Genomic DNA, 18519 nt, shown 5'->3' with positions numbered 1-18519 from the left:
TACGCAGAATACCCTTTGGACTTTTTTTTTTTTTTTTACCACCACCAAATATTCAAAAGCTGTGTTCATCCCATCAAGCTCATATATCTCATTAAAGAGGTAAATTAAATAACACAATAACTTTGTTTTATTATTGTTACTCATAAATTATAACACTAACATTAATCTTGGAATATTATATATATTTAATATAAATGAAAGGTTGTGTCGTGAAACATTTTATTATGTATATATTTAAGGAAACATACATAAATTGTCAAAATATATTTCATTCGTTTAACCTTTAACCTCTGGTTTGCTAGTAGACAATTACTGTGTCACGAAATTATGTTTGTCTAAAAAGTGTGTCACCAACATGAAAAGTTTGGAAAGCTCTGGTTTAATGGGTCCAAGCCAATCTATATGTTCAATAGTTTTGCTCTTTATGATAGTTTCTACCATTTTGCCTGGCACAGATGTCAGACTCACTGGTCTGTGATTTCCTGAATCACCCTTGGATCTCTTTTTAAAAATTGGCATTACATTGGCAACCCTTCAGGTACTCTAGACTATTTTAATGATAGCTTACTAATTACCAATAGTGGATCTGTTTATTTGTTGAATGCAACCCAACATAATGCTTTCAACACAGAACTTTGCTTAAGGTAGTTAGAACTGTTGCTTTTTTTGTTGTTGCTGTTGAAAACAATGACAACTTGTAATTCTTTTATTATGGAGAGGTTAGCTCTAGGGTACAGCTGTATTGTAAGAAATCCAGTACCCACGGGTCCATGGATTGTTTTATTTATATTCTGCATTTCTGTACTTCAAAGCACAGTGCATTCAGGAATCACACTCTGTAATATTCTTAAGGGTGGCTATCTATTGGCTTCCACAAAGAGAGGATGTGAGAGATTTAGTGGATGACGTAGATATTCCTGGAGTTGATTTTCCAAATTTTTTAAATGTCATTTTTTGACCTTTGTATCTTAAGTGTGGCGAAGTATAATGAATACTTGAACTGTAACTTCTAGACTCAATATTGACCATGAATTCTATAAACGTAAAAATTGGCCTTAGGACTATTTTTTATTTATTTTAGTTCTACAAAGTTTTAGTCTTCCTTTGAAAGACAAAATATAAACATAGAAACACAGAAATGACGGCAGAAGAAGACCAAACGGCCCATCCAGTCTGCCCAGCAAGCTTTCACAGTTATTTTTCTCATACTTATCTGTAACTCTGATCGTTGACGTCAGGGTCCTTATTGGTAACTTTTTGGTTCTAATTTCCTTCCACCCCTGCCATTGATGTAGAGAGCAGTGCTGGAGCTGCATAAAAGTGGTTGGGGTAGTAACCGCCGCAATAAGCAAGCTACTCAAACGCTTGTCTACCCAGCCTGTGCAATTTAGTCCTTGTTGGTTGTTGTCTTATTATAAATCCTCTTTTCTTCACCCCCCCGCCATTGAAGCAGTGAGCTGCACTGTATATGTATTCAAAGTGAAGTATCAAGTTTAATTGGTTCGGGGTAGTAACCGCAACAAGCAAGCTACTCCCACACTTATTTGTGAATGCAAATCCTTTGTCCCACAAAGTATCGCTTTGGACTAAGCCAGTGTCAAACATAAAATACTTATTTATTTATTTATTTAAATTCTTTTAATATACAGATGCTCAAGACCAGGTCTTATCGTACCGGTTTACAATAAACTAGGGGGTAAACCATTTAACCAGTAAAAACATTGAGAGCGAGAAGTTACATTACAACAGGGAATGTACAACAAGGCTTTTGAAGAGAAGTAAAAAGGAAAGATTAACAATTTCTAATTTGAGAGCAGCGCATGTAAGCAGAAGCAGTTGCGAACATGGTAAAAAATATATACAATGAATACTACTAGCTTTTCCCTAAAATGCTATTCAAATTGAAACAAAAGATCATTTAGAATGTCCAATAGACATGAAGCTACCATTTTCTGCTGAATCAGATCCTGTCTGTAGAAAAACTTAATTTTGAAGCATAAGTGCTTTTATGACATAGCTCGAACAAGTTGCCACTTGCTCTGCATTAAAACAATTGAAGAAAAATCATAACTTTAATAATTTATGCCTTAACCCAATCCTTGAGATAGATGCTTTCTCCCAGAGGGATACATGATTTAATGGTCACTGTAGGGACCCTTGAATCAGACTATGGCTTTTTAAATAAATAATCTAGGAAGTCTGAAGGAAGTGAGCTCAGAGATAAATCACGACTGAAACAAGTTTCTGGCACATGTTCTTCAGATGAATCAATAATCACTAATTCCTGATGTAGTGGAAAAGGGTGTTGTAGCATATGTATATCTTTTATACCCATAGTCAGGGCTCTCTACTAATTTATATTCGGCCAGCCTGAAGGAAGAATGTTGCAAGCACATTATTCATTTACAGAAAGAACTTCTTTCCTCTCAAAATAAAAATTCCCATTTCTATCAGGGATACAAAACTGTTCTCCTCATATTCCTCCTCGATGTCTGCAACAGAAAGATCTCCTGTACAATAGCAGGTTTTTTTTAAAAATAATTTTCTGTTTCAGAATTTAAAGTTCCTAGGAGGTAACATAGATACCATGCTAAATGCTCCCAAGGATTTTTTTTTATTGCAGGAGAACATAAGAACATAAGAAATTGCCATGCTGGGTCAGACCAAGGGTCCATCAAGCCCAGCATCCTGTTTCCAACAGAGGCCAAACCATCTGATCCTTCTTCCTGCTCACAAAGCACAGAAAGCTAATTAAAGAATCCGCAAACTTCTCTGAGCAAATACTAGTGGAAAGGATGCTGTCTTATAAGACTGATCCTATTTTACATAAAAGTTCTGAGTTTTGCTACTCTGTGGCTGTGCAGTGTGGTACGTGAGCTATTATCAGAAAGGCCTCGAGTCTATAAAGAACGGATACAATTAATTCTAACAATGAAGGGTAAATATAGCTGTTCTTTTTATTACTTTAGAGCTTGTTCAAGGCCCTAAATACTTTCTGTTTACATACTACATATTTATTTGCCCTAATTTAATACAGCTCGTGCTGTTCTGTCTGCTGCAGCTGATCTACTACTGGCGCAAGGAGCATAACATTGATTAAGTACTGGCCATTTTAAGCCCCCCCTTCGAGGGGGTTTAAAATGGCCCCCACGAAGGGAAAAATAATTTTAAGTGGTTTGAAACTTGATGGTTGAATGCCCTTTAGCTTTACCTTTCAGCATTCAAGGAAGCTATTTGTTTTTCTTATCAGTGAGAGGAAGGAAGGAAGGAAGGAAAAGAAGGAAAGATAGTTGAATAGAATATATTGGCTCAACCAAAAAATCCTTTGATGGGAATGGAAGCATATCCAAATTGTGGCTCACTACTATGTAAAATTTACATATGCATGGCCCAATCAAATTCAAAGTTCAGATAAAATGGTCCTTTTACTATTTCCTTCCAATTCAAATCAGAGGCCAGACCAATAAGATATATAATACTGATGCTAAATCAGTGGTTCTTCCATCAACTGGAGGCAGAGAATACCAGCTTTAATTGTCACCTGCACGACACACATCTAGTAGTGATGACACAGGATAAAAAAAAAGAATGATCTCTGCCTCCAACTAGATGAAGAACTAAACCCAATCGTTCTGGACTGGTGTAGAAGAAAGCAAAGGAATGGATATTTTTAGAACTGCATGAACACTTGTAGGCCAATATTCAAAAAAGACTAACATGTATAAACTATCTGGCTAAAGTTAGGATAATGTCCTGCTGAATATTCCCAAATAAATTTATCCAGCTTTATATAGCCAGATAACTTTGAAACCTAACCAACAATCTTTGAATATTGTCAGGTTTCAAAGTTATCCGGGTATGTATACTTTAACCGGCTAAATTCAAAAGTATATATATATTTTTAAAAAAGGATATATTTTTAAAAAAGGATATATATTTTTTTTAAAAAGCCCCAATGAAATACATAAAGACCCTGATAATCAAGCCCCACTCCCCCTTAAGTCCCCCAAATAAGGCCTATAGGCTAGAAAACTTGCTCTCTGATCCCCTAAATCACAGAATTCACAATAAAGTAATGTTCTGGTAGAAGCCCACGTTGCTCTTCTTCCCTACCCCTATCAACTTCTTACCACAGTCAGGAGATGGGAAAAACATTGCTGTCAGAGTATTGCTTTGGGGTGGGCGTCTACCAGCATATTATTTTATTATGAATTTCCTGATTTTGGGTGGGGGTATAGTTTTCAGGCCTATAGGTCTACTACCTTTATGCCTTATTTTAGAGGGGGAAATCTGCTTGGTAGGCCAGCATCATAGGTTTTTTTTTCTTTTTTAAACAGCATCAGTAGTTAATCAGCTATATCCTTTGAATATAGCCATTTAAAAATAAAGCTATCCAGGAACATGCTACCAGGTAACTTTAATGCTGCTCTTGCTGATGTCTAGTTAGCTGAATAATTTATTTGGCTAACTCCAAATAATGGAGTTAGCTGGATAACTTATTTGGATAAACTGACTCCATCCTGGAATGCCCCCCAAACATTCCTTATTCATTCAGCTAAATTTTATTGAGATACGTGCTTGATATTCAAAAGTCACTATTTAGCCCAGTACCTTACGTTATCCTGCTAAATGGCTTTGAAAAGTGGCCTCTTAGAAGCCAATATCAAGTTACTATCCAGTTGAGCAAGATTGCTGGATAAACTTATCCGGCTAACTTGGCTAAGATATTGTGTTGCTGAATATACTCTGCTATCTTATAGTTAGCTGGATAAATTTATCTAGCTAACTATAGGACAGCCAAATAGCTTCCTAGACTTATCCAGCTAACTGTGCTGGATAAGGCTGAAAATTGGTACTTATCTGGCTGAGATGACCAAGTAAGTACCTCCACCCTGGAACACCTCCGGCCCTGACCTTCACTTATCTGTTACATAAACTGCTCCACAGCTAAGTGGTGGCGGCTCAGTACAGCCAAATATTCATACAATGCCACTTAGTCAGCTAAGTTGGAATTTAACCACCTAAGTTGCGCTGAATATTGACCTCAATGTCTATGTGCTCTAACTAGAAGTAACAATGTAAGGTCTGTTATTGCTGGAACTTTGTCTGGTTAAGGAATAAAGAGTTTAAAAAAAACAAAACAACTTACTTCTCACAGCAAAGTTATCAGTGTCTGTTGACTTCTTGACATTACTACTTTGCACTGGATTCCAGGGCATTTGATTTGTTAAAGAGAAAAGGCGGCTTTGAGATCTGACAAATGAAAATAGTACATTGTTAAAATGTAATAGCTTTGATTACAATAAAAACCCCATTTTCTGACACTTAAACAAGAAAGTTCTTATCTGACACAAACAAGAAACTGACATCTAGCAGCATGACATTTTTAATTTATATTTACTAAAATTTGTTAATCGCTTAACACTAGAAAGGCCTAAGCGATATACAATAAAACATACATAATTAAACATTCAAGAAGCGAGGAAGTGACATCTTCTGGGATGGGAGCTTGAATCGATCATTCTGTCCAGATGCTATTCTGCTTACTAAATTAAAATATATACAGCAAACTTTCTTCAGCGCTTACTGCGTTCAGAAGTCTTGCTCTACAGAGTTGTGATGGCGACTTGTCGAATAAAAGTGGATTCGCAGCAATTTCTTACTGCCCCCAGTGTGTCTGAAAAAATGCATGCACAGGCTTCCTCTGACTCAGAACCTGACAGCACAGCCGAGGAGAAAAGAAGATAAGGCTGAGTAGACAATCTCAGGAGGAAAGATAAAAAGCTGGTTCTGAGAGATCTGAAAAAAGATATTTTGGCTGTTAAGAAAGAAATACCGGAGCTCATGTCGGAACTGAAAGGGGATGTGCTCGGTCATCGCATCGAATAATTGGAGCAGAAGCAAGAGGAGCAGGAGCTTCAAATTACAGAGGTGGTGAGCTCTTCCTTCTCTATGCTAGATTGCCAAGCTAAGATCCTTGAAAAAATCTGGAAAACAGATCTAGGAGGCATAACATGTGGATTAGAGGCCTACCCGAGGAAGCTCAATTTGAAGACGCGATAGCTGTAATGCAACGCATCTGCTCTACACTACTATGGAGCAGCAATGCAGAGATGGGAGAACTGCCAGTAATTAATATTGAGCGGGCACATTGATCACTGGGTCCCCAACAGAGAAACCTTCCCTGGGATATTGTAGCCTGCTTGAAAGACTTCCTGGTAAAGGATAGAATTTTGACCCAGGCTAGAACCCAGGGAACTGTGTTGTGGGAAGGTCATAAATTGGCCTTGTAAAATGATTTGGCTCCAGTGATGCTGCGCCGAAGAGGAGAACTGAAAGATATTACCAGCAGATTTAAGAGAGAAAACCTACGATATTGCTGGACTTTCCCCTTTGGTCTGAGCTTCAGCATCAATGGGGTTACTTATAAGGTTAAGATGTGAGGAGAAGCATGGCAAGCACTACTACAAGCCAGTTGAAAGTTTCCGATAGTCAACCAGAGAATCCGAAGAAGAAACCTGGAATTTCTTTGGTGACCAGACAGGCATTTTCATGATAGAAAAGAGTCTCCCCAGGAAAACATGCTTCCAAATCCTGATGTATTTCGTATACTGGGGGTTATTTGCTACACTTAATATGTTGCTGAAGATTGCAGTTTAAATAGTTATGCTTATTGTGGTCTGGTCACTCAGATATTTTGTTAAAGTTTTCACTGTTTATTGCTGAATATGAGTATGTTTCTGTTATCACTGATTACTTATGGCGAATCTTGCTTGGCATCTGGGGGATTGGGTCAGTTCTCCATACAGTGCTGTCATTGGATATATATGCGTAAGGGAGATGTGAGTGTTAGAGGGAGGGGGGTGGTGTTAGTTGGATGGGGTTGGGGAAGGGGTGGGCAAACAGAAGTTTTCTCATAGAGCCAAATCAGGGGAGACTAATTCCTCCCTGATTAATGGCTTCCAATAAAAAATTGTTTCTACCAATGTCTGGGGTTTGAATACACCTACTAAGACAATTATTTAAGGAAATGATCCATCAAAGGGCGGATATTGCCTTTATTCAGGAGACACATTTAAGAAAAAAAGATGAGACCTTACAGAGGCATAAGAATTACTTGCAGATATTTTGAGAATCTGTGATTGACAAAAAGAGTAGAGGGGTGTGAATCTTTTTCCACAAATCTTTGAATGTCCAAATTAAGGAGGTGAAGTGAGATAAAGAGGGCAGTGTTTTCCTTCTCATAATACTATTGAAGGACTAGTTGTTACTTTAGCAAATATAGGTTCTTTCTTTGAGTCTATACTGCACACGTGGGGTGTGCAAACAGCCCAACACTTTTAGGTGGTGATTTTAATTTGACGATCTGTCTATTGACAACTCCAAAGTATCTGGTCCATTTCAGTCAGCTCACAGGAAGAAGCAGCTCCACCTTCTTGAGACCCTTACATTAGTGGACAGTTGGAGATTTAAATTCCCTTCTACTAAATATTAAACTTTCTATTCCATTCTGCATGATTCCTACTCTCGAATTGATCTTATTTTGTTCTGCAGCTTTGGTGGGGAAAATTGTGCAGGTGGGTATCTAACCTAGAGTTTGGTCAGACCATGCCTCTATCTGGGTTGAATTTTTAAATTTTAGTCCTTTCCAGCCGAGAATATTTTGGAGATTGAATGACTCATTGCTGAAAGATGAAAGCGTATGTCAAAAAACTGAGAAAGATACAGGAATATTTTGCCTTTCACAATAATGGGACAGTAACAGAGGCCATTCTTTGGGATGGATTACATTGTATTTTGCGGGGAAAGCTTATTATGTGGGCTTCTCAGATTAACAAACAGAGAGAGAAAAAGGCAATTGACTTGAGGGAATCTATTACTGTCTTAGAGAAGCTTCATAAGGGAAAGGGATCTCCTAAGATATTGCTTAACTTAGAGAAAACAAGAGACCAACTGAAACACTTAATACTTGATCAGACTGACTACCAATTTACAGGGGTTAAGCAGAATTATTATGAACAGGGTAATAAGACCTCTAAGGCCTTTAGCGTTCAGACTGAGAGAGCGAGTGGCAGTGTCTTAAATTTCAAGAATAAAAAGCAAGAAGGGTCATTTAGAGCAGGATCCTAGATGAATTTACAAAGATTTCAGGAGTTTTACATAGATCTGTGTCAAAAGGATAGGTCATAAAAACATAAGAAATTGCCATGCTGGGTCAGAACAAGGGTCCATCAAGCCCAGCATCCTGTTTCCAACAGAGGCCAAATCAGGCCACAAGAACCTGGCAATTACCCAAACACCAAGAAGATCCCATGCTACTGATGCAATTAATAGAAGTGGCTATTCCCTAAGTAAACCTGATTAACAGCAGTTAATGGACTTCTCCTCCAAGAACTTATCCAAACCTTTTTTGAACCCAGCTACACTAACTGCACTAACCACATCCTCTTGCAACAAATTCCAGAGCTTTATTGTGCGTTGAGTGAAAAACTATTTTCTCCGATTAGTCTTAAATGTGCTACTTGCTAACTTCATGGAATGCCCCCTAGTCCTTCTATTATCCAAAAGCGTAAATAACCGATTCACATCTACTCATTCAAAACCTCTCATGATCTTAAAGACCTCTATCATAAAACCCCCTCAGTCGGTTCTTCTCCAAGCTGAACAGACCTAACCTCTTCAGCCTTTCCTCATAGGGGAGCTGTTCCATCCCCTTTATCATTTTGGTTACCCTTCTCTGTACCTTCTTCATCGCAACTATATCTTTTTTGCAATGCAGCAACCAGAATTGTACACAGTATTCGAGGTGTGGTCTCACCATGGAGCGAAACATAGGCATTATGACATTTTCCATTTTAACAACCATTCCCTTCCTAATAATTCCTAACATTGTTTGCTTTTTTGACTGCTGCAGCACACTGAGCTGACGATTTTAAATTATTATCTACTATGATGCCTAGATCTTTTTCCTGGGTGGTAGCCCCTAATATTCTAACATCGTGTAACTACAGCAAGGGTTATTTTTCCCTATATGCAACACCCTGCACTTGTCCACATTAAATTTCATCTGCCATTTGGATGCCCAATCTTCCAGTCTTGCAAGGTCCTCCTGTAACCACGTCAGAGATATGATGAGAGCATTGGATAATCTTACTTTATCTAAGAATGGTTGGAGATGTTGGTTCCACTAAAGCTTTAGCTTCACTGAGCCTGTCTCATGTGAAGACGTGAGAAAGGGATGAAATGGACTGTTGCTGCCATAGATCAGAGTCATGTCCTTGGTCTCTGATCCATAGGATTGGTCTCTGATCCATAGGATTGGTTTTGATAATTTGTCTGCTTACTATTGAGCCAGATATGTTTTTCTGTGGGCTGTTTCCAGATGGCCCCTATGAAGCTAATTACATGATATGGCTTCATTTTGAATGTTTGATTAGAAATCTTAGGAATTTACATATGCTCATTGTAAGAATCATAGATGAATGAGCTTCCTAAAGGGATTGGATAGATATGAGCCAATTGTTTGGGTACAGGAAGATAAAATCATTGATTTTCCTTACATAAGCAGTAACAACTGCAAGACATTTTATAAATACTCTGGGGGCTGCAGAGTCATCAGATAGAACACAGTACTGGTAGTTGCTTTTGCTATGGCAAAATGTAGAAATTTCCTGCAAGTCTTTTGAATTTACATGAACGTAAGTATCTTGTAGGTCTAGGGAACAAAACAAGCTATTGTTCTCTAAGAGGGGAAGACTGGTACCAAATGAATTCATCCTGAATTTTTCTCTTTTTAGATATTTGTTGATTCCTTAAGTCTAGGATTGGCAATCTTCAACCTATCTTCATCAGAATCAGAAAGTATTTGAAATAAAAGGAGGATTGCTATTAAAAAAAAAAAAAGGAAGAGAATCTAAGATGGCATCAGAGGTAGGATTCAGGAAGCATGAGCCATTACCCTCAGTTCTGCTTCATCTTTGCCGAATTGCCATTGGGTCGAATATGGAGAAGAGGAAAAAAGAGTGTGCGACCTTCCTTACAATTCAACAATCTATAGTAAGGTTTGTCACATCGGATGTTTTGGCATCTTTATCCAAACTGGTGCCTCTTGTTGCTGTGGGAGAGAAGGAAGCATCGCCTCAGTTCAAAGCCAAGCATTCCCTTAGCCCAGACTTGTAGTCAACTCCCCCCTTTCATGCTATCTTGGCCAATTCAGCTTATGCTTTTAGTGCTGGAAACACAAGCAGTGGGTAGTTTACGCTTCCAGCGCTTATAATAGAGGCAATGCTGGAGTGCTGGGAGAAGGTGTTTTTCCTCACTCCTGGCACAGATTTTGTGGTATCATGGGAGGGGTTAAGTGGATGGGGAGGGGTCCAGGACAGGCACTGAGGTGGTGGGGGGAGGATCGGGGGGGGGGGGGGGAGTGGTCTTGATTTTATTTTTGTTGAACCGAGAAAGGGGCTGAGATAAGCTTACCTATTTAGGAGGGGTTTGAAAGATGGGGGGTGCATGGCCCATCAAGGCCTTATTGGAAGTTTTGAGGGGAACTGGACCTCAGGCCGTTTTGGTTTTTTTTTTAATTTGACACTGCTACGTAGCCGGATACCTTTTGAAGATATCCTGTTACATGGGAAGTTATCTGGCCTCACAACATAGCCAGTTAGGTTATTTTTAGTTATCGGACTACATATAGCTGGATAGCTTTAGCACAGTATGTTCAGCACTGAATTTCTCGGACAAGTTATCCGGCTAAATTTAGATGGATAACTTGTCCACTAAATGACTTAATGAATACTGGGCTCAAAGTTTAAAAAAAAAATGAGTAAACGAAAAAAATGGAAGAAAAAAAGGAAAGACCCACCGAGAAGTTAGATAAAATCCCAGCACGCAATTCACATTCATTTGCAAGAGCAGAAAGAAGATCTGTATGGCAGGTGGCTCTGAGCACGTGTATAACATTGAAAATTCATTACGTTTTTTAAATCTCAGGATAGTTAATTTTCCTGTTGTAAAAAAAATGCCACCTCTGGACTTGTTTAAAGAATATATGCAGGCTTGTTTAAAAATTCCAAAAGAAATTACTCCGGTAATCACTAAAGTGTTTTTTGTTTCAAAAAAATTAATGCAGCCTGAACCAGTGGAAACATCTGATCAACCCTCTATGAATGTATCTGAATTGATTGAGCTATCCATACATATTGAAGTTAAATCAAGAGGAACATTGCTGGTTTCCTTCGCCTTTGAACAGGACAGAAATCTTGTTTTAAAATTCTTTTTTTGAAACAGATCCGTCCAATTTTATGGGCAAAATATCTGGTTATACCCGGACTTGGTCTGTAGTACACAGGAACGAAGGAGGAAATTTATTCATATGAGAGATGAAGTGATCAATAGAGGAGCAAGTATGACATTAAGATATCCCTGTAAATGTCTTTTGAAACATCAAGAGGCTAAATATATTTTCTTAGAACCAGAACAACTCTGGGATTATTTAGATGGGAAGCCTTGAATGGCTGTAATAAATTAGTAGGGGTTGTCCTATGTGAGCGGTTTAATTTTCATTTGTTTTTATGATCTGTGTGAAGAGCTCTATAAAATTCCTAAATCTTGGCCCAAATAATACCTGATAATAAGAGATCCATTGGAAAATTGCATGTATGTGTTTCTATTTAATTGAAAATGTTTGGATCCTTTATTTCCTTATTGATATATGATGTAATATATCTAAAACTGCATAAATTAAAAAAAAAAAAAAAAAAGATTGAACTGCTATCAGGAGTCCATCTGCTACACGCTAGGAAAGTCCGAATTTTTGAAATTCAAAACCCTGGTCTTCGTGTGACTTCTCTGTATCCTATCTGCGATATCAAACCATACCATTTGATGACCACTTGTGATAAGGTTGGCACCCACCTGGATATTAGAGACATTATCCCCATTAGTGAGCACTAGGTCGAGTATAGCTCCCTCCCTCATGGGTTCCATTACCATTTGTATGAACAGAGCCCCTTGCAGGGCATCCACTATCTCTCTACTTCTGGTAGATTCCACAGAAGGGATTCTCTAGTCTACATCCGGCAGATTAAAATCTCCAACAATCAACAGTTATCCCTTCTTTCCTACCTTTTGGATGTCTTCTGTCTAGTTCTTCTGTTTGTGACGAAGGCCTGTAAACCACTCCTGTAAAAATGGATACACCATCATCTTTTTTTTTTTTTTAGGACGGCCCATAATGCTTCTTCTCTACCCCACATTCCTTGCAGTTCAGTTGGATATTGTTTTTGACATAAAGAGCTACTCCTCCCCCTTTTCTGTCCTCTCTGTCTTTCCTTAACAAGTTATAGCCCAGTCTGACCATATCCCAATCATGAGAATCTGTGAACCATGTAAGTTAACAGAGGGGTAATGTGATCTGCCAAGGTCATTTGTAGGTGCAGTGAGGGTACCTTTTGAAGCCAGGTTTGCCATCTGACATTGTGAAAAGCTGGAAGCTCAAGTCAAACTCAAATTTGACAACCACCCCCCCCCCCCCCAAAAAAAAAAAAACAAACCTAACCCCCACAAATAATATATCTATCTATATCTATCTCTATCTATATATCTTTTTTTTTTTTTTTTAAGAAGAGACTGGTGACTGAAAAGAAGAAAAAATTATTTCACACTTAGAAAATGAATGAACAAAACTTTAGGAATAAACATGGGCTGCTTAAAGAGAGAGAACATGACAAGTGAAAGAAAAAAGTCTGAAGAGACTCATGTGGCAGCAACGGTTGTACAGCAACCCATGCATGCTCAGAAAGACCAACAAAGTCTGAGAGACAGCTATCCATCTCAATGTCATCTTATGTCATTCACTTGTGTAGTTGATTACTATCCTGCTTGCCAATGGAGAAAATTAATGCCGCATGTATAACAAATACTGCTAGGCACTTTGTGAAGACATGAGGGGCTAATGATAGGTTGAAAGGCAGTATCTTGTATGGAAAATGCAAAGATCCCAAATGGGATAAAAACTGTGGATCCATAAAGGCTAGAGGATGGGAATGAAGAGTAGAGCCAGAATAGAGCCATGGGGGTGGCTTGCTGGAATGTTAACTACTACTTGGTGATTACTACCCTTACTCAAAAAAATCCCTTGCACGGTTAATGCAACCCCCAACATTGCTCTCTGCTTCAACGGCAAAGGGAAATATGGAAAAGAGGATTTGCATTCAGATAACAACCAGAAAGGACTGAACTTCACAATCTGGGTGAACAAATAAACGTGGGGGTGGCTTGCTTATTACGGCGGTTACTACCCTAAACCAATTAAGCCTGATACATCACTTTGAATGCATATGCAGTGCTGTTCTCTGCTTCAACGGTAGGGGGAAGTGAGGAAAACAGGATTTACATTCAGACATCATCCAACAAGGCATCGATCTGCGCAATCTGGGTAAACAAGCATCAGGGTAACTTGCTTGATGCGGCGGTTACAACCCTTAACCATAAGCCTTATGCTCACCTTTGATGCAATTCCAACATTACTCTCTGCATCGATGGCAGGAAATTTGAAACAGTTACCAACAAGAGCCCTGAAGTTTGTGGTTGGTGAAACAGATAAGTATGGGAAAATGTGTGGAAGCTTGCTGAGCAGACTAGATGGGCCAATTGGTCTTTTTCTGCTGTCATTTCTATGTTTCTATGAACTAGGGGAATTGTCTGATCTGGTTGTACCATGGGAAGAGCAAATTTTATTTTTGTTGCAGATTTCTTTTGAGAAAAAAAAAAGTAATACCCTGTAATTAGCATGAAAAAATTAATCAAAACAAAATAGAAATACTCCGCTATATGTACGGGTTTGTGCTGATTTTATATAAATATAGGAACGATGACCGTCATACAGCACCCTGTGCATCTGGTGGCTTATATTAAAGCCTTTTCAAGCACTGGGGCTTTCTAATCATAGGTCACGTTCATGAATGCTCATGTGGGAGCTATTATAGTTCATATATTCCCCTAAACAGGAGCTATATATAGTGCACTTATCTCTGAATGAATTATCCACAATGCAGCGATGTTTGGTCCATCCGACACTGTAATGTTTCGGAGTTGCTTTACTCCTTCTTCAGGGAGCTTCAAACTATAGACTGCGGTAGACTAATATGATTTTGAAAGTGCAGTCAATTTACTGACGGATTAAAGTCACTGCGTTCTCGGTGCCACATGCTACCTGTCAACGCGCATCCCCATGAGGGGATGCGCGTTGACAGGTAGCTTGTGTTGGATGGACCAAGCATCGCTGCATTGTGGATAATTCATTTAGAGATAAGTGCACTATATATACTGTGTTTCTCCAATAATAAACCCTACCCTGAAAATAAGCCCTAGCTTGATTTTCAGGATTTTTGGAGTAGGGCTTGAAATATAAGCCCTACTCCAAAAATAAGCCCTAGCTTTTAAGACGAGCGGTTCCATCCCAAGACTTGATCTCCCTCCCGACCACCCTCCCAAGTCTTACCGAAAGTTCCTGGGGGGGGCAGATGGAGGGTTCTAAAAAAACAAACAAAAATCCCCTAACCCACCCCAACCCAAATTTCATTCATTGCAATCCCCACCCCCCAAGACTTACCGAAAGTCCCTGGGGGGAGCCGGGGTCAAATGGAGGGTTGTAAAAATAAAAAAACAAAACAAAAAAACCCAAACCCACCCCAACCCTCCACATGTAGTTTACTGCAACAACCCTTCCCCCCCCCCCCCAAATAAAACCTTGCCAAAACTCCCTGGGGGTCTGGGAGCGATCTCCCGCTCTCGGGCCGTCGGCTGCCAGCAATCAAAATGGCACCGATGGCCCTTTGCCCTTTCCATGTGACAGGCTATCGGCGCCATTGGCCGGCCTCCATCACATGGAAGGAGCAATGGACTTTTTTTTGTTTTGTTTTTTATTTTTATAACCCTCCGTCTGCCCCCACCCCCAGGGACTTTTGATAAGTCTTGGGGGGGGGGGGGGTTTGCAATAAATTAAATTTGAAGGGTTGGGGTGGGTTTGGGTTGTTTTGTTTTGTTTTTACAACCTCCCCATCTGCCCCTCCCACCCCCCCCCGGGGTTTCGGGCTTCGTTTCGGGGGGAGGGGCAGACAAAATAAAATCGCCCCAAACCGCGGGAAAATGAAATTTCCCGTGGCGGGCCAATAACGAAGGCCAAACCAAAAGGTTCGGCCGAAAATTGAATCTGATTGGTGAATGAAAGAGAAGGTGGGCTTAGCTTTGTCCTCATTCACCAATCATGGAAAAATCCCCTGAAAATAAGCCCTAGCTGTTTTTTCAGAGCTAAAAAAGAACATAAGACCTGTCTTATTATCGGAGAAACACGGTAGCTCCTGATTAGGGGAATATACGAACTATAATAGCTCACACACAAGCATTCATGAATGTGACCTATGAATAGAAAGCCCCAGCGCTTGAAAAGGCTTTAATATAAGCCACCAGCCGCACAGGGCGCTGTGTGACTGTCACCGTTCCTATATTTATATAAAATCAGCACAAGCCTGTACATGTAGCGGAATATTTCTATTTTGTTTTGATTTTTTTTTGACACACATTTAAAGGCTACGTGGAATGGTTTGCTAATTTAAAATACCTGGGCGAAGAATAACCATTGTCTATGTTTGTATTATGTGCCTTCGTGGGGGGGGGGGGGGGGGGGGGGGGGGGGGGGGGGGGGGGAGTTCTTTAAATTTAATTAAGAAAAAAGGGCTAAAGATTGTATTGTGGCTGAATTTAAAAAAGGGACGCAAAATCCCCCTATGTTTTTATTAGCCTTGTCTGTAGGGAGGAGCTCATTGTAGCAAATCAATAGCCATAAGGGCTAGTGTCTTCTTGCAAGTCTTTAAGCACATATTGGAGTAATGACTGTTCCACAGTTGAAAAGAATAGCTTCCAATAAGTGCAAGTCAAGGAAAATGTAAGCTGGTTTTTGCACAATTTTGTCTAAATCCTTTTTATACCCTAGTCCCAGCAATGGGAAGGAAGCAATTATGGGAGATAGCATTCCTTCCTATGTTTCAAATGAGGATACTGGCCTCATGTTACCAAGTGATGAAATAAGAAGGTTGTGGGGTAAGGAGATGTAATCAATGCACTCTGCATTGGAAAATATCTCCTCCTGTCTGGGCTTCTTAGGAGGGCAGACCTTCAAAATCATCTTCCCCACTGTCAATGGACTAGACTGATATCAAATCTTCAATGCCAGTGCCTGATACTCAAAATAGCAATGTTGATGCTGATGTCAATACTAGATTCAGAATACTCTGAAAGATTTCCTAAAGTCAAAGCCTTTATATTTCTATGGCCTCAGCAGACATATTAGAACATTAATCAGTTTTTAATATGTTCAATTCCTAGACACCATATACAATCTTCATGGTGGTCAGTGATTGACATGTTCCTGTTGCAGATGGGACACCACTTGCATCCAATGGGCTTTCTTCTCTGCCTCAGGAGGAAGGGGAGGGGAAGGGGAATAATGTCTGGAAAATTATACAAACATTTTTTTTCTCAAATAAAATAAAGTAAAAATTACTGCAAGCCTTTGAACTTTGAGACCGAGGAAGGAGATTTGAGCAAAAAACTCGAATGCTAAGGGAATCTTGTGACTGAAGCTCGAAAAGCTTCCCAACGAGACAACATATCCTATTTGCTCCATCAGAAAGACCAACTCAGGGGGCTTTGCAGTACTTAGTTGTGCAATACTAACTACATCCGAGTTTAAAAACCTTCATCTTTTCCAGATCTAGCTAGTACACGTTCTCTCCTTGGCACAATTAGATATCAACACCCACCTATGGGACAAATTTAGTCCTGTTTGTCCAGGAAGAATAGAAAAAAATGTCAAGATAAAACAGATCTATTTTAAATGCTATTCATGGCATGTAAAAATAGAATTAAGTGCTATTGAAGAGGCAGAAAATAAAACACCTATTTCAAAATGGCTGTCCAAGAACCAAATCATTAAAACAAAAATATTGTAAGAAGAACTAAAATGCATGGTTCCTTTTTTATACTTCTTAGTTATGAATATATTGTCCTTACTAAAAGAAACTCGGCACAGTGTACTAAAGTAAGAGCTCACCACAAACAAGTTCTTACAGTGCACAGGCCACAAAAATACAGATCCATATCATCTAAATATCCACAGTCCTAAAGAGCAGTCAGTATGTATGCATGCAGTAACTATCATAAAATACTTTTACTGTATTCTTGAAAGATAGCAGAAATTCTTATTAGATTAGATTTTAGAGTGCTGAAGAGTAGCCAGCTGTTGTGGTACATGTGGATACTAATGACAGAGAAAGGTGCAGGAGGTGTTCAGGAAGCTAAATTTAGGATTTTATAGAGAAAAGTGAAATCCAAAACCTAGAGTAGTGGTATTCAATCCTTTTTCTATCAGGACAAACCTGAGAGATGAAGCTCATGTGTGTCACACTGAACAAATAACCATCATGGGACTTAATATAAACATATGCCCTGCATCCACAGGAGTCCCCCGCGTCCTAACAATGAGTGCACAGCAGAACTAAGATGTTTCCCTGTACAACTCACCATACAAAAAAATATATATATATATTCTGATTCTGGGGTCAGAACTCCCTTATCTATCAGGTGCATTGTAAAATAATACAAACAAACCCCACTCTGTACGTCTATCAAACCTGCCATGCCTCAGCAGTACTAACTCCAAGGAATGAAACAGCAATAGCTCTACCCATGAAAAGGCAGTTTACCAGCAGTGCAATATAATATTGAGAAAATACAACAAATAAGGCTGATATAAACCTCTAGTAACGCACTTCATCTCAGTCACACACACAGAATACAGACAGACAGACTTGCCTTCACCAAATATAGAATAAAAGACCACAAATTCTAAATATGGAAACAAAACCTGGAATGGAAATCTCAAGACCACCTTCTGTATGCAGTGTAAAACTGGAGACTAGAAACAAAAATATATTTCCTCCTACAGTAAGCAAAGTTCAAAGAGAGAAGAAATGCATATTTTCAAAACTGACATATGGCCCTTGTACTCAATCACTCCCCTCCATGTCCCCATCACCCCTCTCTACTACTCAATCATCCCTTCACATGCTCATATCCCTGTCCAACATGCCCATCACCCCCACCCCTGCGTTCTCTTCCCCATGCTCCCTCACTCCCCTGTTCAACTCTTTCTGCCCTTCCCTCTCTCCTTCCCTACCCAGAATACTTCTGCCCACTCTTTCCTACCTTTCACTGCTCAGCATCCCCCACTCCCCCAACCTAGCAACCCCACACCTCCATCTCTCCACTTCCAGCTCTCTTACCTGCCCAGCAGTTGTCCCCCAACCCCTCCCTCCTTCACCTCTCCCTACCCAACAACTCCAACCTCCTTTCCCCCACCCCTTCCTCCCTATCTTCCCATGCCTTCCTGCCCAGTACATTTCCCCCTCCTCCTGGCCCCCAGCCAGCAGAAAAGACTTCAATCCAATCCAAAGTCTCCCT

General features: G+C 39.6%; 1 protein-coding gene across 5 annotated transcripts in view; it reads right to left on the bottom strand.

Moving 5' to 3' along the window:
* TERF1 (telomeric repeat binding factor 1) overlaps positions 1–18519 on the bottom strand; it is a 276338-nt gene that overhangs the window by 77524 nt on the left and 180295 nt on the right. For 3 of the 5 annotated variants that reach the window (XM_029591469.1, XM_029591466.1, XM_029591468.1), the window contains 2 exons: positions 12124–12180; positions 5150–5253 (listed from right to left, as the gene is read on the bottom strand). In XM_029591469.1, the coding sequence (XP_029447329.1) occupies positions 5150–5253; positions 12124–12180 (161 nt within the window). The remainder of the gene's footprint in view (positions 1–5149; positions 5254–12123; positions 12181–18519) is intronic. The other 2 variants (XM_029591467.1, XM_029591470.1) reach the window with 1 other exon arrangement.

This window comes from Rhinatrema bivittatum, chromosome 2 (genome assembly GCF_901001135.1).
Source record: "Rhinatrema bivittatum chromosome 2, aRhiBiv1.1, whole genome shotgun sequence".
In the NCBI taxonomy this organism is placed as follows: Eukaryota; Metazoa; Chordata; class Amphibia; order Gymnophiona; family Rhinatrematidae; genus Rhinatrema; species Rhinatrema bivittatum.
This window is presented reverse-complemented; position numbering and strand designations above follow the sequence as displayed.